General features: G+C 39.5%; 1 protein-coding gene across 3 annotated transcripts in view; it reads right to left on the reverse strand.

Annotated features, from left to right (window-relative positions):
* Positions 1 to 20,258, reverse strand: part of ACACA (acetyl-CoA carboxylase alpha) — a 377,264-nt gene that overhangs the window by 256,043 nt on the left and 100,963 nt on the right. For all 3 annotated transcript variants that reach the window (XM_072137153.1, XM_072137152.1, XM_072137154.1), the window contains exon 17: positions 12,920 to 13,065. In XM_072137153.1, coding sequence (XP_071993254.1) covers positions 12,920 to 13,065 — 146 coding nt within the window. The remainder of the gene's footprint in view (positions 1 to 12,919; positions 13,066 to 20,258) is intronic.

Genomic DNA, 20,258 nt, shown 5'->3' on the forward strand with positions numbered 1-20,258 from the left:
GTGCTTTGCAAATGCGTGTCTTGCGACACAATTCTAAATGTTAAATCTTGCGTGTTGTCCGAATCCCATGCGACACAATGCCTGGCGCAAACGGAAAATGTGCTCCGCGGATCCTTCGTAAAAGAGCCCCATTGCGTTTCTATCACATTAACTGACACAAAGAAAAAGCTATCTTACCTCAATGTGCGATCGCAGGTAGAGCCTATGGATTGCGTTTCAAAACGCAACTATAATGCCACGTGTGAACATGGCCTCAGGGGATCTGCAAACACGTCCTGGCACCTGAAAACTATACTTCCCTACAAAATCTCAATGGTGCTCCTTCCCTTCCGTGCTTCGCCATGTACCCCAACAGTGGGTTACATCCTCTTACTCCGAAAAAACTTCCCAATATATTGCTAGATGCATTTTCTACTTTTATTCAGTCAATGTGGGTAAATGTTGCAGCTAAATGAATGTATCAATGATAAATTTTAGTGAATTCCAAATCAAACCTTCATTTTGTTTGAATTTCTGTAAAATACATAAAGGGTTAACAAGCTTCCTACCTGCTGTTTTGAATAGTTTGAGGGGTGAAGTTAATAGAACAGAGTGATATGTGGGGGGTTTCTATTAACCCCTATAGAAATGAAATGGTCTTTAAAATTCTAATATTTTCTTTAAAATTTGAGAGAATGCTGTTCGATTTGTGATCTTTCTAGCGTCGTAATAAAACAAAAGGACACTTATAAAATGAAGCCAACACAAATGAGGTCATAAGGTCAAAGAAACGTCCTGAGGAGCTCAGAGACAGAATTGTAGCAAGGCACGGATCTGGCCAAGGTTACAAAAGAATTTCTGCAGTACTCAAGGTTCCCAAGATCACTGTGGCTGAGCTCTAGAGATGCAGTAGGGAAATGGGAGAAAGTTCCACAAAGTCAACTATCACTGCAGCCTTCCACCAGGCGGTGGAGCAGAGTGTGCTGACGGAAGCCTCTCCTCAGTGCAAGACATATGAAAGCCTGCATACAGTTTGCAAAAAACACATGAAGGACTCCCAGACTATGAGAAAAAAAAAAAAAAGATGGTCTGAAGAGAAGAATATTGATATTATTGTTGTCAATTCTAAGTTGTATATGTGGAGAACACCAGCTCATCATCTGTCAAATACAATCCCAACAGTAATACATGGTGGTAGCAATCAATCAATGAAATCATAAAACTATCCTATCAAATTAAAGTCTCACATGCCATGAAAAAAAAACAAAGTAAAAATTGTTATGGTATGTAAATCTTTTCCAGGGATATAGTCATTTAACCCCTTACCGACGCGCACCCTACTAGTATGGCACACGTCAGGTCCCGATGCATGGAGAGTCCTCTCGCAGGCTGAGCCCTCTCCATAGCCGGTAAGTCTTTGCTAGCATCGTTCATGGGTGTTTTCCCGCCGAACGCCCCTGGCCCCGGAATGCCGCCGACGGCTTTCGAAAGGATTGCGGCTCATCTTGCCACGGATCATGATGTTATGGGGGAGCTCTCCGATCCATCGCCATGACAGCCTCGGGTCTTCTGAAGACCCAAGGCGGTCTCGTTTTAACCCCTTCATTGTAGTATGGCAGTATATGATTGGATCGATCAGACAACCTAGAGTTAAAGTACTCTAAGTAGTCTGAAAAATAGTGAAAGTATAAAAAAAAAGGTTAAAGTATAATTAAAAAAACTAAAAATTCAAATCACCCCCCTTTCCCTAGAACCGATATAAATATAAATAAACAGTAAAAATCATAAACACATTAGGTATCACCGCGTCCAAAAATGCCCAATCTATCAAAGTATATTACCGGTTTTCCGCTGTGTTTAAGGCGAAAATGGCACTTTTTTGCCGCTTTGAAAAATATAAAAGAATCAATAAAAATGGATTAAAAGGTCGCACAGTCCAAAAAACTATAAACAATGAAAACTTCATCAAAAGTCCCAACAAAATGACACCACCCACAGCTCCGTACAGCAAAGTATGAAAAGGTTATTGGCGCAAGAAGATGGCAACATTTAAAAAAACAAAATTCTTTTACAGGAGGTTTTCATTTATGTAAATATATGAAAACATTATAAAACCTATACAAATTTGGTATCCCCATAATTGCAACAACCCAAAGAATAAAGTAGACATGTAATTTGTGGCACACAGTGAAAACTGTAAAATCCAAGCCCACGTGAAAAGGGCGCAAATGCATTTTGTCACCATATTCACTGCATTTGGAATTTTTTTTCCTGCATCCCAGTACACACCATGGAATATTAAATAGCGTTGTTGAGGGGTTAAAGAAGGGCATAGCAGAAACGTTAAAAATGTACCTAGACAATCAGGCACATATGAACATTGGTCATGAAGGGGTTAAAAAATGTTTCTACTCAATACTTAGCAAAGGGTCTGAATACTTATAACCATGCGTTATTTCACTTATTTTTGTTTAATAAATTAGCAAAAAAAAAAAAAATTCTGCTTTGTTTTCTATCGAAAGGTGCTGAGTGTACATTAAAGGGGTTTTCGCACAAAAAAAAATTTTTTACTCAGTGTTATTGCTGTTTTAGCTCCTATCACTTCCTTGGCTCTCTCTCTAAGCAGACACATTATTATCCATCTGTTCTGTGAGGTGACAATGTGGTTACATTATCAGGGTACAAGTGCATATACATTCTCATCTGGCTTCTGACATTGCACTAACACACAGACATATAGAAAGAGAGATGATACAGATCAGAGATGATGAGATAGCTAATACACAGAGGCTGATAGACTTTTACACAGTTAGCACTGCTACATCTCTGTTCTCACAGATATGTGCCTACCTCCCCCTTCCCCCGGATAACTTATCTGCCTGGAGTTTGTAGTTTGCAGATTCTCTCTGCTCTGAATGTGCTGGCAGGAAGTGAATCAGTTAGTGTCTGTTAGCTTTGTGCTAGACTGCAGGGGGCAGGGCAACAGGCAGAAAGACACAGAAACTCAGCTCCTGGCTGTCACACAGGAATCAAAGATGGAGGCCCAACCCTAAAGTCCAAAGTTACAGGGTCATATCTAGGGGCAACTGATATTCTGTACACCAGGACACAATTGTGTACACCAGACAGTTTGGAATGAGATCTATGCAATTATGGATTTTTGTTAATAACAGTAAATTATTTGTTCCCATTTTATCTAGACAAAAAAATCTATGGGAACCAAACACAATAGTGGCACAAATATCTCTATTGCTCCGATCTCCACTAGTCATTTCCCGGTTTGTAGGGCCTAGTTCAAACCTGTGTTTAGACCTCCATTATTATCTTCTGTCACTAAAACAATAATAATGGAAGTCTAATGGATCTGTTGATTGATTCTAAAGGGCTTTCTTCTGCTTGCACCACAATAGTACTTCTGTTAATTGCCGGGAGGTATACTACATCGCAGTATTAGCTATGAGATCATACAAAAAAAAGGGGGGCATAGAAAACAAGTAAGTTCCGGAACAATCTCTTCCTCAGGACACAAATCGCTATTTATTCAAACAGAGAAACGAAACGTGAACAACAATATAAGGGCAATATAGAATTTTTTTTTTAGTTCTTCTTAGTTCTTTTAGTTTGCTGTGAAGGTTTTGAAATCCCTGCCTGGTTTTAGGTTGTTTTTTTAGATAGTGTATTGGTTTGTAAAACACAACGTTAATATTATTATTATTATCATTGTATTTTTCCAGTACTGTATTTCATTATTTTTATTGCATTTTGAGTATACTTTGGTCAATTGTGTCTATATTGTGAATATAATGGATAATTTCATAGGAGAACATTAATATATATATATGCATTTAATATTAGTTTGCCTTTTATATAATTTACAAAGATCATCGTATTATACCATATTTCTATATTGCTCTTATGCGGTTATTCAAAAATAAAAAGGCAGTTTGAAGAAGTAGCAATTTGTATCCTCAGGAAATGATTGTGCTGGAACTTGCTTGTTTACACTGTACTTCATATAAGTTGAAAAATATGGGTGACAGGTTTTGCATTTCGTTATGAAAAAAAACGAAATTTGGTGGAAATTCAGAAAAATTCTTTATGTACCGCAGAGGCCTCTCTCTTCCAGGAACCGGGTTGTGCCCTCCTGGCTGTAATACACTGAGCATGTGATCAGAAGATCACTTGTCAAGTGGACCAGAGGGATTTCGTCGCCGCCCCAGTTCAGGATTGCTGCTATTGGCTGATCAATGCAGGCTAGTCAATAGCAACGATTTTACTTATGACGCCAGTAACACCGATCACCGTGTCTGTAGACATGTTGATGAGGGCAAAATGGCGGTTGTTCTTGACGGCCATCGATTTTGTTTTCATCGGTTTCATTGCCCCCTCTGTTCATGTTTGCTGCTATTGGCTGGTCGATTCAGACCAGTCAATAGTAGCAATATTCGTCACAGTGGGAATCACTGGGGTGAATGAGAGCAACAAACAGCGACAATTGTTGGTGTCAAGGACAGCACCAATCATCAGTGGGAGGGGCCATGTCTGGTGGCAGCATGCCATCTCACAGAGAGCTCCGATTGACCGATCTGTGCACCCACTGCTGAATAAAGGTTACCATTTATGTGTATAACTTTTAATCTAGCGTTCCTCTATTCCATTTCCTCAGTTCCAGAGCTTCTGTAGCGTGCGGCACTGTACACAAAAACCATAGAGGTCCCCTGGGACCCTTATTAGGCAACCACTTAGAAAAGGGGGACATCAAGACACTCAGCAATCAGAACCTGGTGTTGGTCAAATATATGTACTAAAGCAATGCCCTTGTTTTGATTACAATGCATGGGGACTCCAGCACCCTTACCCCTGTACGAGGTAGAGATCGTTGTTCCTCTGGTATATTCCACCTTCTTATATGCAACGCATTCACAATTTACGTCCAACTTTGGTTGTGAATTCATTTAGGTAAAAGGAATTATTTGAACAACTGTTAGGTCAAATTGCTCCCTAAACCCCTTGATTATTGTGGGATGTAGTTTGCAAACTAGGGTCCATTGTTGGTTTTATTTTTTATTTTTTTTATGTTTTCTATTTCCCCTCAAGCATTTGAATTTGTCAGCACATCCTTACAGTTTCTCCAAGTTCTTTATTTATTTATTAGTATTATTATTATTTATATTCCAAGTGCTTTATCAATGCTGTATTTTCTGGCTAGCGTTTAGGACATGTAGGGTCTTTCTCACGTCAGAAAACACGGCTTCCTAATCAGAGAGCTGACATTTCACAGTGGCACAAACTGGGCGTCATATAACGGGCACTACATACAGGGCATTACATAATGGGAATCACAATCTGGGTGTCACATAATGGGCACCAAACTTTCCAGAAATAATTGCAATTTCCATCTTGGGCATCCATTCCACATCATATTTGGAAACCACCTGTATGTTCAAAATGCTCATTTCACCACTTGTATTACACTACACATATTATACCTTGCTAAATTCTTCAAGAAGTGTACATTCGTGTCAACAATTAGAGTCACTTTTCAGGTTTTCCTCTGTTTTATACCACTAGGGCTCCAAATGCATCCTGGTACATGTGAAGGATTTCTGTGAAATTTGGCTTGTAGAAGGAAAACATCCCGCTTTCCTTCTACTGTGCACTCCTACAACATTTTATATGCAAATGTGGGGTACTTCTACACTCAAGCAAAATAGTTTTCCACATTTTGGGGTTTTAGTTCATGTTCATGTTATCCCTTGCGGCTTACAAAATTAGGTAAAAGTGACCTTTATAGGAAAATTTTCACCTTTTTCCTTTTTGTGGCCTAATTGGATCATACACCTGTAGGAGCAAATACACATATTACACATTGGCGGTCACAAATTACAGTCACTTTTCGGGTTCTCCTCTGTTTTATACCACTAGGGCTCTCCAAATGCATGTAAATGATTTATGTCAAATTTGGCTTCTAAAAGGCAAACACCTAATTATATCAAACACCTGTTGGGGCAAATACACATATTACACCTCGCTAAATTTTCCAACGGGGTTATCCTCTGTTTTGTACCAATAGGGCTCTTCAAATGCATCTTGACACGTCTAAAGAATTTCTGTCAAATTTGGCTTCTAAAAGGCAAATATCCCTCTTCCCCTTCTGAACCCTACTGCGTACCCATACAACATTTTATATGCACGTGTGGGGCAATTCTACACTTAGGAGAAATAGTTTTATATATTTTGGGGGTTGTTTATCTTTTAACCCCTGTGGCTTTCCTTTTTGGGTCCTAATTGAATCAAACACCAGTGCAAATACACAAATTACACCTTGCTAAATTCTCCAAGGGGTGCACTTTCCAAACGGTGTCTCTTGTTGGGGTTCTCCTCTGGTTTGGTAACACAAGGGCTCTCTAAATGCATCCTGACACATGAAATCTTTTTCAGCCATATTTATCCTCCAAAAACTAAACAACGCTCTTTCCGTTCCTAGTGCCACCCTGCGCCCGTACAGCAGTGTTCAATGACAGAATAGGTATTGGCACACTCAGGAGGAATTGCACTAAACATTGTAAAATGCATTTTCCTTTTTAACCCATTGTAAAAGTGTAAATTTTAGTGCTCAATGAATAGATTGTAGATAAAATTACATTTCTGTAATTTCACTTCCATTTATTTTTCCCCCTTGTGAAACGCTCATAGGGTTAACAAACTTCCTAAAGGTTGTTTGGAATATTTTGAGGGGCGCAGTTTCTAAAATGGTGTCATTTGTGGGGGGGGTTTCTATCATTATAAAGTCACTTGAAAATAAATTGGTCCCTCCAAAAATAGGTCTTGATGATTCGCACCGATGTTATAAACCTTTTAACATCTTAAAAAAAGGAAAGGATGTTTGAAAAACGATGCCAAGTTAAAGCAGACATATGGAAAAATGTTAGTTATCAAGTTATTTTGGTGATATGATTAAAAGTAGAAAGTTTTTAATTTGGAAAACAGTTCTTTTCAAATTTTTGCCAAATTTTTATTTCATAAATAAAAACTAAATATATTGCTTACATTTCTCAACCCACATCTCAAAATCACTCTGATATGTTAAAGATTTGACCACTAAAAGTGACATGTCAGATTTCAAAAAAGGGTTGTGTCAGGAAGGTGCAAAATGGGCAAGTCGTAAAGGGGTTAAATGTTCGGCTGTCCATGCAGAAAGTCACACCAAATAACTTGATAACTAACTTGATAACTAACATTTCCTGAATGTCTGCTTTATTTTCACAGGAAAGATAATAAAGCTAACTATTGTGACCAGTGTGACTGGGTGTGTATTATATTCAATATCGAGAGGAGAAGAGAATTTGTCCTATAGGGACATTATCACCCATTTGTCACATAAAATTTAACTTTTATTTCTGATTTTTAAAAAGGATGGATCAAAGATCATTCAACTATAGGTGAAGTTTTAAAACTAACAGACAGTGGTGCACAGCGAATTAGACATCGGGAATACGGGACAAATAGTAGTAGGTCCTATCAGGAATAGGTCTATGTATGAGCCGTCCGGACTATCAATTTGTTTCACAGCTGCGTATGGCACAGCACATTCAGAGCCCAACATCATTTCTATTACATAACCTCAACCAGCTAAGGGGAGGAGGGGAAGGGGGAGTAAGGGAGGATTCCTATATATTGCCCTATAGTTGATCTCCAGTCATTCCATCACACATACAACTTGTATTATCGCTGAATTGCGAAACGCTGCTGAATCTAAAGTTATAGAGTGCAGGCTTGCCCCCCTGACTGAATGTGGCGTCCTCAGGGGTACCGGGGCTATAATGCATTAATGGATCTTCGATCCATCTTTTTTAAAAATCAGAAATAAAAGTTAAATTTTATGTGACAAATGGGTGATAATGTCCCTATAGGACAAAATCTCTTCTCCTCTGCTTTATATTGGCACAGATTTTTATGTATCCTTTTATTTTTCAAGAATGTTATGAGGTTTAGAACTTTAGTTCACATTTTTCATTAAATCTGAGGGACATCTGAGCCTTCAAGTGACTTTGAGAGGCCTAAATAAAAGTAAAATCTACTTTCTAATCAACTTTAACAAATTCGGCTTAGTTTGTAAAAGCTACTGCCTCCCATAGAGACATGTATTCCAGACTGTACTGTGTGTGTCTATGGAGATGGCATGAGCTCACATGTAATCATTAGCTTGTTCTTTTAACCCCTAGGGGCACCAGGACGTTATAGTACGTCCCGGTGGCTAGATACTTAGCGCACCAGGACGCACTATAACGTCCTGCTTCTGGCACTGGCTCACGAACGGAGCCGGTACCAGAAGCAGCGGCTGTCAGCTGTCTAGTACAGCTGACAGCATGCGCTAACACCCGCGATCGGAGCCGACTCCGATCGCGGGTGTTAACCCCTTACACGCCGCGGTCAAGCATGACCGCGGCATGTAAGGGTCTTTCCCCTATGGATTGGATCCCCCGTGCCGCTTACCGGGGGATCCGATCCTCTCCTGGGCAGCTCCGAGGACTGGCATGTGCCCCGGAGCTGCCCGGTTTCCATGGCAGCCAGACCCCTTCCGGGTCTGACTGCAAACTGTCTGAGCATGCCCAAGCATGCTCAGACAGTTTACACTGCTCTACAATAAAATAGTATTGTAGAGCAGTGTATTGAACTTAAACCAGAGATCAGAGCATCACTGGTTTAAGTTCAAGTATGTAGAAGTAAAATTATGCAAAAACACTTAACACTACACATTATAATAAATAAAAAATAAAATATAAGCCCCTAAAATGTCACTTTCCCATAAAAACACTTAATAAAGTATAAAAAACATAAAAACACAAAAAACCCCCGCATGTTTGGTATTGCCGCGTCCGTAACAATCTGCATAATAAAACAAAATCATTACTGGACCCGCACGGTAAACGCCGGAGGAAAAAAAACGCAAAAAACGTTCCGAAAAAAGATAATTTTTAATTAATACCCTATAAAAATGCTCTAAAAAGTGATTAAAAAAATTTTATGCACTCTAAAATAAGCCCACTAAAAAGAACAACTGTTCTCGCAAAAAATAAGCCCCTAACCAGATTTGTCAGCCAAAAAATAAAAAAGTTATGCATATGAAAAGATGGCAATGCTAAAATGAATAAGATTTTCTCCAAATTAGTTTTTATTCAGTACAATTGAATAAAATACACAAAACCCCCACATATTTGGTATCCCTGCGTCCATAACAATCTGCATAATAAAACAGAATCGTTATTAGATCCGCAAAGTGAACCCCGTAAAAAACAACCTCAAAAAACTCTCTCTGAAAAAAAGATGATTTTTTATTAATGCCCTTTAAAAATGCTCTAAAAAGTGATTTTAAAAAGTTACGCAATCTAAAATAAGACCACTAAAAAGAACAATCATTCTCGCATAAAATAAGCCCTTAAACAGATTTGTGAGGTGAAAAATAAAAAAGTTATGCATATGAAAGACGGTGATGCTAAAATTAACAACAATTTCGCCAAATTACTTTTTATTCAGTAAAAATGGGAAAAAATAAAAAATATATATAAATGAAGTATTTTCGTAATCGTGGCGACTCATAGAATAAAAATAATATACTATTTTTATGGTATGGTTAACGGCCAAAAAAAACCCACATAAAAATGTTCCTAAAAATTGACGATTTTCATTTCCTCCACCAACAAAGAGTTAATAGAATCTCGCCAATTAGCTATAGATGCCCCAAAATTACATACCAGAAAAGTGCATCTCATGTGGCAAAAGAAATAAGCCCCTATAGGTGCACAATAAAAAAAAGAAAAAAATTATAGCCTGTACAATGTGACATAGCAAATCTGCTCTGGATGGCGCCTCCTTCCCTCCTATGCCCGGCCGTGTGCCCATACAGCATGTTACCACTACATATAGGGTATCGGTGTACTCGGGAGAAATTGGGTATCAAACTTTGTGGAGCCTTTTTTCATTTAATCCATTGTAAATGTTTAATTTTCCACCCAAAATGAGTGTATTGTGAAAAAATATTACAATTTGCAGACTGCACCTCCGTTTTGTTTTAACCCCTATAAAACACCTAAAGGGTTAACAAACTTCCTAAAAGTGGTTTTTCATACGTTGAGGGGTGTAGATTCCACAATGGGGTAATTTATGAGTCTAGCTATTATTTAGGCCTCTCAGTGTCAATTAGAAGTTGAGCAGGTCCATCTAAATACGGGTTTTGGTGATTTTACAAAAAAATTGAAAAATGGCACCTAAATTCTGAGCCTCATAACATTCTAGTAAAATATGTGGAATCTTAAAAAAACCATCCAACATAAAGCAGACATTTGGGAAGTGTAAGTTATGAATTTATTTGGGTGCTATGACTATCTGCATCAAAAGTAGAGAATTTAGAACGTTGAAAATATAGAATATTTCCAATTTTTTGCCAAATTTTGTTTTTTTTTCATAACTAAACGCAAAAGATTTCATCCACATTTTTAAACTAATTTGAAGTACAATGTGTCACGAGAAAACAATCTCAAAATCCCCTGGATTTCTCATAGCGTTCCCACGCTATAACCACTTATAGTGACACAGGCCAGATTTGAAAAATGGGGCCGCGTCCTTAAGGCCAAAAGATGCTAAGTCCCGTAGGGGTTAAAATAATGCGCATAGCATCCTGAAGACAGGGAGAGAGCATAAAAGGTTAATGCTCACTCACAGCTGTGTAACAAATTGTAGAGGAAAGAGAGACCCATGTTCAATCCTGTAGACTTGCCTTAGCAACGTAGACGTTACATAGTAACTAAGGGGCAAATTGCAGCTTGTTTCTTTACAAACTAAATTTCTTAAAAAGGACATCTACCACCAGGATCAAGGATTGTAAACCAAGCACACATACATGGTGGTTGGTGGCCACTCTGGCAGGCTCAGCTTTTCTTTAAGCTTTTTATGCCCTTGTTTTTAAGAAACAAGTTTTAAAAATTATGCAAATTAGTCTAAGGGGATCCAAGATCCATTAACACCTATGGAGCCCCTTGGGCTAATTTGCATAATTGTAAAAGCCCTTTTTTGTAAAAACAAGGGCATAAGAAGCTAAATGAAGAGCAGATCCTGCCAGAGGGGCACACACCAGCATTTAAGTGTGCTTGATCCCTGATTCTTGATCCTGGTGGTAGATGTCTTCAAAGGAGGACGCGTCTCACTATCTGCCAGTCAAGTAAAAATACACTACACATACTCATCTAAACTCATCTTCACCTCAATCCTAGCGCTGGTTCACGCCAGTTTTCCCATGTTGGGAGAGGGAGGTGATGTCACATGAGAGGCATGAATAATTAGAAGCCTGGAGAGGCTGTAAGGATAGACAGTTAGTATGTAAAAAAAAAAATGGTACACGATACATGACTTTGGGTTAAATCAATGCAGGATAGTAGTTGGAGCTCAGAACTATGGCATTGTGACTGTGGTAAGATGAGAGTATCTTTTCGTCTTCTAATCTTCCTAGGCAGTAAAGTAGTAAGGAGAGCCTTTCTCCGTCCTTGGCCTTTTTCCCATAATGATCTGTGTTCTCTTGTGAAAGAGCTCAGCTGTCAATTGATTAATAAAAATATATACCGTATATACTCGAGTATAAGCCGACCCGAGTACAAGCCGAGACCCCTAATTTCAACACAAAAAACTGGGAAAACCTATTGACTTGAGTATAAGCCGAGGGTGGGAAATGCATTGGTTACAGCCTCCCAGTAAATAGTCTGCCAGCCCCTGTAGCATACAGCCTGCCCAACCCCTGTAGTAGGAAAAAAAATAACACTGTACTCCTCTTTCCGACGCCCCCCATAGGTCCTCTTCTGTCTCAGACAGAAGAGGACCTACGGGTGACATCAGAAAGGTGAGTTTTGTCTTTATTTTTTTAGTTGACTCGAGTATAAGCCGAGTTAGGGTTTTTGAGCACAAATTTTGTGCTGAAAAACTAGGCTTATACTCGAGTATATAAGGTATAAAAAAAACATTGAGCTCTTTGTAGTCTGTACTGTACTGTACTGCATCTATATAATGAACTAGCCTGGAAACTTCCATCATGTGAAGGGAGCAGGAGAAGTTTCACAGCATGCAATCAGTTCTAGATACAGTGAAATAGGACATGAAATGTACAGTCAGTACTGGGTGAGAAGTAAGGTTAACATGATCCAGGTGCGCAACTACAGCGGTAGCAACCATTAAGGGGCCTCATCATCTGATCTGACACTAAAGAAAGGAAGATGTGCACCATTCTATACATATTAGTCAGCAAATTATACGGCATAGTATGTATATAACAATTATGATATAGATATATAGATAGATAGATATATCTCTATGAGTATGCTGTATGTGTATATGATGTGTATAAATACGGTATTTCTGTTCATATGCTGTATATGGAACTGAATGTGTGTAAATGTGGGTAAGTGTGTATAAATGTATGTGTATGAGTAAAGAACTGTATGTTTATGTATAGGTATATAAAATGTGCGTGTATATGAGTGTAATATGTATATTTTTAAGTAGGAAGGGGCCCCCCATCTCTCTTAGTTAAGCCCCTGACATGATCCCTAACTGTGTTGTTACAGCATAGAAAGAAAGCTGGGAGGAGGGAGCAGCACAGAAGTAAAAGGGTCAGTGATGTAAGTTGAGCTAAAAATTATGCAGGGTCATTGACTGGGATGGAGGAGATGTTGCTTCTGATGATTTACACACTAAGCTTTTCACTCAATGCTGAACATCTTTGTGAATCCAAAGTGCCATCCATCAGATAAGCTAACATCTGCCTATTAGTAGTGAAAGTAATGTAAAGGCAAACTTATCCAGCATTAGAGGAGCTAGTGAATTGTAAAAAACAAGGTAAACTTTTAATAAAGATCATTATCATTTCATTAAAATGCAAAAAGCAATGTTGTACCGGTCAATTTCTTCTTTGATATATGTGGTATAGCTGCTGCCATCATAGGATAAGAGTAGACCACCATCACTCAGTCTGTGCACATCTACTTCAACATAGGAATTGTTCATGATTACCACATAGGAATTAGGAGACTGACGTGTGACCTAAAATTTCCAAAAGAAATGTGCATAACTTAATAAATACAGTAAAAATACATGGCTTTTATAATTAAAACAAATAAAATAAGGAATTGAACATCTTTACTAAGTCTACACAATTGTAAGAATTGGAAAATAGTGGCCAACGCCCCATGTTCTCATAGGTTAGCAACTTTTACTGCAACTATAATAATAATCCAATTGAAATAACAATTATGGACTTGAGGGTAATGAAATGACTATGCAGCTTGTGTCCCACAATTTCAGTCTTATATAATTAATTTATCTTACGGTTAGGCACAACAGATAATGATTTACCACTAATTAAGGAATAGCTCTATACTGGATCCATTAAAAAAAAATTCCTGTTAAGATAAACTATAATCAACGAAGTATCTATCAACTAAGGGTAAATAGATATTTTTGCACCTTAAAAGGGAACCTGTCACCAGGAGACCCATTTTTAGCACTCCCCCAGTCCCCACAGAGCATAGTACATACACTGCCAAAGTGTTTTTGTATAAAAAATTGGTTTTACGGAAAAAAAGATATGTTATATTGTACCTTTCATTAGCATCTGCTGTGTGACTAGGCAGTTGCCAAAAGGGAGAGTCTGGAAAGGAGCAGTTCCCCCCCACCCTTGGGAACAGCTTCTCCATGTGACCTTTTCAAATATATGAAAACACCCATCACTGGGCTTATCAACGCCCCCTGCTCCTCTACAGCCAATCCCGAGTGTGAGGAGTTATTCATATATTTGAAAAGGTCACATGTTTCCCAAGGGGGGGGGGTAACTGCTCCTTTCCAGACCCTCCCTTTTGGCAACTGCCTAGTCACACAGCAGATGCTAATGACAGGCACAATATAACATATCTTTTTTTCTGTAAAACCAATTTTTTTTATACAAAAACACTTTGGCAGTGTATGTACTATGCTCTGTGGGGACTGGGGGAGTGCTAAAAATGGGTCTCCTGGTGACAGGTTTCCTTTAACTATCAGACACATGCAAGAAATAACATTAATAACATCCATACATTGGACCTTGGAGAAGTTACATATAATTCATAATAATTCCTTTATTTATATAAAGCACACAGATGACGCAGCGCTGCACAGAGCTTGCCAAATTGGTACCTGTCCCCAATGGGGCTCACAATCTAATCAACCTGCCAGTATGTTTTGGAGTGTGAGAGGAAACCTATGCAAAACGCCGAGAGAACATACAAACTCTTTGCAGATGCTAATCTTGGGACTTGAACCCAGGTCCCCAGCGCTGCAAGCCTGTAATGCTAACCATTAAGTCACCAGTTATGTGAATTTAATCAACTACAAAAACAACATACATATTTCTTCAATTGGATGTTATTAAAAATGTACCTGTGTGAGAATAATTTTCCTTAATTGTAGCCATGTTCTCCATTAGAAATGAGATAGCAGTCCATGGATACAACAACCCCCGCACTCTTGCGCCATTGAGCCCTGCCTGACCACTTGCATTCACCGTTCATTGCCACAGGATGGCTGGGGGAAATTTAATAACTCGTTTCATAGGCAAAAACCTATCAATCTGATGGAGAGTGCAGCTAGCTGGGATGGCATGCAGTAGGGGACATGTATCACTCCTATAGCTTTCTTTTTCTTGTGCAACTTTTTGTGAGACTTTTCGCAGTTTGAGACTTTTTAGGTGCAGAATAAATAAAGTTAGCTGCATCAAGGATTCATTGCATTGTGCCATATTTATCTTTGTAGCCCAGATGTTTGTTCAACTTGTGAGACTTTGTGGCTCTGAAATTGTCGTTCTTGCACCTAATAAGTCCCATGCTAGACATGGGGGCACATGTACCATAGTTTTTCGGCTACCACTTTTTCAAGTTTCCTGAAGATGGCCTACTTAATCATTGCAATGTATCTGAAGTTTTTCCTCTTTGTGATACATGTGATGAGTTGCCTCTTTAGTCTACCTTTTGCGACATTTGTGGTGTGAAACTTTTTCAATTAAAAACGACCTAGCCCTTTTTTGTTTATTGATTTCCATTTTTCACTCCCCACCATCAAAAATCTAAACTTTTTTTTTTTCACATAGAGCTCTTTGACAGATTGTTTTCTGTGTAATAAATTGCACTTCATAGTGATGGTATTGAATATTCCATGCCATGTATTGGGATCCAAAAAAAAAAAAAAAAAAAGCACTGATCGCGGCTGTTACCGGAAAGACTTACCGACTATGGAGAGGGTTCAACCTGTGAGCCCCCTCCATGTACCCGCACCCGACGTGTGCTGTACTATTACTGCGTGCATTGTTAAGGTGTTAACCACACATACCTGCAGCTGGGCACATAGATGCTGAAGCAGGATCATATCTTCTTTAGCACTAAAAGCAAACAATTTCACCAGAAAATGTGTTATACAATTGCTTGGTGCTCTCTTCTCCTAATTATGAGTGCGTCCAGTGTGCATTTGTATACAAAAGAGTTGCATACTAATGCACACTAAAAGCGTTTCCTACCTCCAGAAAACGCATACAAGCTGAGGTATATTTCCAGCCTGAGCTACAGGTATTTGGGGTTTCAACAGTAGTTTTCAAAGTGGTACATTTCCTTTAAATGTAGCCCTTTGTATGCTTTACAAAGCAAGAGACTAGCTTCTAACAATAACATTAAAAAGACATGTACCACCATGATAAAAGAATATAAACCAAACACACTGACATACTGTTGTGTGTCCCCTCTAGCAGGATCTGCACTTCTTTTAGCTTCTTAAGCTCTTGTTTTTACAAAAAAAAAGGCTTTGAAAGTTATGCAAATGAGCCTGAGGGGCTGCAGTCTCAATAGCCGTTAATTGAGCCATTGTAAGTGTGCTTGGTTTAGAAAACTTGATCCTTGTGGTGAAAGTCCTTTAACCCCTTTGTGATGCGGCCTAAAAAAGCTTTAGTGACCGGGCATTTTTAGCAAATTTTCGTATGCGGCGGTTTAAGGGCCATAACTTTTTTTGTTTGCATGCTACCATAAAAATTTTTTGCGCTAGTTTTTTTTGGGATACATAGAGCTAGTTAAAAAGATAATAAAAGTTTGGGGTTAAAAGTGGAAAAAAGGATTCATTTTGTAATTTATAGTACCATACATAATCAAGTATAAGCCGATCCAAGTATGAGCCGTGGTACCTAATTTTAACACAAAAAACGTGTTAAGTATAAGCCGAGGGTGGGAAATGCAATGGTCACAGCCCCTCAAGTATATAGCCTGCCACCCCCTGTAGTATATAGCCAGCCAGCCCCTGTAGCATATAGCCAGCCAGCCCCTGTAGCATATAGCCAGCCAGCCCCTGTAGCATATAGCCAGCCAGCTCCTGTAGCAAATAGCCAGCCAGCTCCTGTAGCAAATAGCCAGCCAGCTCCTGTAGCAAATAGCCAGCCAGCTCCTGTAGCAAATAGCCAGCCAGCCCCTGTAGCAAATAGCCAGCCAGCCCCTGTAGCAAATAGCCAGCCCCCTGTAGTATATAGCCAGCCCCCTGTATATATAGCCAGCCCCCTGTAGTATATAGCCAGCCCCCTGTAGTATATAGCCAGCCCCCTGTAGTATATAGCCTGCAGCCCCTGCCCCAATATAATGCCTGTAGGAAAAAAACTAAATGTGTACTCCGATGACCCCCCAAGCAGGTCCTCTTCTATACATCGATACTCTGGCAGCGCGTGGCTGACGTGTGTGTTTTTACTTTATGGGGCTAATTTACTAAGGGTCGCGGATCGCACTTTCGTCGAACTGTTCATGGTCTTCGGGATTTGCGCCACTGGGACAGATATTTAGCAGGGGATTGAGTCGCACACGATCAAATTTGTGCTGGCTTCCATGTGACCGTCGGACGATCTGACGACCTCTGACTGAGCGCGGGATTTAACTTTCAATTTGTGATGCAAGACAATGCACTTACATACACGAGGAAGAAGAAGGTAAACTCCAGCAGAACTGAGCTGGAAACCAAAACATCCACGATATTGGGCGCATGATCTTAATGAATCGTGCCAGGGTGCATTATCGTTGGGAAACAATGTACTTTGAATGAACTACTCGGCCTGGTAAGTAAATGTGCCCCTATTTGTCCCCCATGAAAGACCCCTGGGGGACATTTTCACTTAACTTAACCCCTTTAGACCCTCTGGTCACGTGACCGCCGACTCTATGGAGCTAGCGGATTGCCATGCAGCTTTAACTGCAATCTGTGAATGCACCCTCAAACTAATAAAACAATTCTCAAAAGTTTTCCACATTCGTCATTTTATTGTTGAGAACAATAAACAGATTGTACTATTAAACTGCTTTAGAAAACTATGACCTACTAACCAAATTGTACCTAGGCATAAGAATATAGCAATCACTAACTTTTTACCACTTTCATTGAGGTCCTTTAAGATTTTACACAATGTTTCACCATCTGGCTTCTTTAACCCCTTCAGGATGCAGCCCATTTTGGCCTCTAGGACCCGGACCCATTTTTTTAAATCTGCCCTGTGTCATTATAAGTGGTTATAGGTTTGGATTGCTATAAGATTTCCAGGGGATTTTGAAATTATAATTAAAATTTTTAAACTAATTTGAAGTACATCTTTTGTTTATAGGTATTAAAAAAACGGAAATTTGGTCAAAAATTTTAAAAATTCTTTCAAAGATCTAAATTCTCTACTTTTGAAGCAGATAAAAGCCGTAAAATCTAAGCCCACATAAAACAGCACAAAAGAGTTTTTTCACCAATATCACTGCATTTGGAATTTTTTCCCCGCTTCCAAGTACATGACATGGTAGAATAAATACCATCACTATGAAGTGCAATTTTTTACACAGAAAACAAGCTGTCACAGAGCTCTTTACGTGTAAAAAAAAAAAAAAAAAAGTTATAGATTTTTTAAGGTGGGGATTGAAAAATGGAAATGAAAAAACAAAAAAAGGGCCAGGTCCTTAAAAGGTTAAAAAGGTAAAAAAAAACATAACTTTTTTATTTTTCTGTGTACAGAGTACCCAGTTTCCCTGAAAATAAGACAGTGTCTTATATTAATTTATGCTCATAAAAAGGCAATAGGTCTTATTTTAAAGACATATCTTATTGTCAAAATTATTGTTTAACAAAATCATAATTTATTAATATTCTGTAGACATTCCATCACATACATCAGCATTTAATTAAGGAAAAGTCTTGCTACTCCTCATCCATGTAAAACAATCTTCGGAACATTTCCAAAAATCTATATTTTTTAATTTAACGACCATTATGCCAAAACTTCTCTAACATCCTATACCTTTTTCACAACCTTGTAGTATCTAAATGAGCTACTAATGCCAATGTATGGCATGGGGGAAGATAGAACAATGACTGCTGCTTATATCTTATTTTCAGGGTAGTCCTTATATTTCTATGCTTGAAAACATGGGAAACAGGGTAGTTTGAGGGATTGTTTTCATTGTAGCAAATGATTCTTCCTAGTGACGGTATTTAATATTCCATGTAATGTACCGGAATGCTGGAAAAACTGTTTACTCTTTAACTGTTTGCTCCAAATGACGTTTTACCTTTATTCTTTGGATCAGTATGATCATGGAGATACAACATTTATAATTGTAGGTTTTATTAGGTTTAAACTGATACAGGTGGTCCCCTGCTTAAAGGGCTTTTCCCAGGAAATCAGTTAGGGCCTATCCACAATCTACCTCGGCAATCTACGTCAGCTTCATAGAAATGAAAGGGACAGACCCCCATTCTCGTGATCTGTGGTGGTCCCATCACTGTGGACATGTTTCTTTGTTAAAACCCCTTTAAGGACATTTCCATGCCTGAACTGTTCTGAGTGTTCTAACGTCCTATGAGGAGATACATTGTATCATCTTCATACTGGACAGCTATTTAAAATACGGGGTTATTACACATGCAACTCATGTAATTTGATTTATTCGATTAAATGTCCATGTGTATATTTGTACATTGGAGAGACAATACAATCTGTGAAAACACGAATAAATAAGGATAAATCAACTATTAGATGTAATAAACGATTGTTACCTATTCCCTATCATTTTCATGAGAGAAAACGTACTATTGCCCAACTAAAATTTCAAGTTGTTGAGCATGTTGAAGTACCTAAGAGAGGGGGTAATATTAAAACCCTTCTCTGCCGCCGAGAGGCTTATTGGATCCACGCCAATCCCAAGATTATGATCTTAGCAGTATTTCGTAATATGTCTTTTCAAGCTATATTGGTCACTTTATTGTTTTTATTTCAGTGTATTTTGTGGCGAATTTCTTTTTATATTTTCGCTCAGAAACTAAATCAAAATTAGGAAAAAAACTGTGGACACTACATCACACCACGGGAGGCAGGATTCAGGTAAGATGTGACGCTTGTGGGCAGGATTAATGTTGTTACCATATATACCTGTGTATCAGCCGAGTTTTTCAACATCACCTCGGCTTACACGAGTCAATTAAAAAAAAATAAACTTATGATCCTCAGCGCGGCTCCTCTTCGGTCTTCTCTCTGTTGTATTAGCCGGCAGAGACACATCCTTGCGCCGGCCGGTGTATCGAGTGGATGCATCTCTGCCAGCTAATACAGCTGAGAGAAGACTGAAGAGGATCCAGCAGGAGCATCGGGGCGCCGGAGGGCGAGTATGTAAGTTTGTTTTTTTTATGTGCTTGGCAAACTGCAGGCTGGCTGGCTGTATGCCACATGGGGGCTGGCTGGCTGGCTGTATGCCACATGGGGGCTGGCTGGCTGGCTGTATGCCACATGGGGGCTGGCTGGCTGGCTGTATGCCACATGGGGGCTGGCTGGCTGGCTGTATGCCACATGGGGGCTGGCTGGCTGGCTGTATGCCACATGGGGGCTGGCTGGCTGGCTGTATGCCACATGGGGGCTGGCTGGCTGGCTGTATGCCACATGGGGGCTGGCTGGCTGGCTGTATGCCACATGGGGGCTGGCTGGCTGGCTGTATGCCACATGGGGGCTGGCTGGCTGGCTGTATGCCACATGGGGGCTGGCTGGCTGGCTGTATGCCACATGGGGGCTGGCTGGCTGGCTGTATGCCACATGGGGGCTGGCTGGCTGGCTGTATGCCACATGGGGGCTGGCTGGCTGGCTGTATGCCACATGGGGGCTGGCTGGCTGGCTGTATGCCACATGGGGGCTGGCTGGCTGGCTGTATGCCACATGGGGG

The sequence above is a fragment of the Engystomops pustulosus genome, chromosome 2 (assembly GCF_040894005.1).
Source record: "Engystomops pustulosus chromosome 2, aEngPut4.maternal, whole genome shotgun sequence".
Lineage (NCBI taxonomy): Eukaryota > Metazoa > Chordata > Amphibia > Anura > Leptodactylidae > Engystomops > Engystomops pustulosus.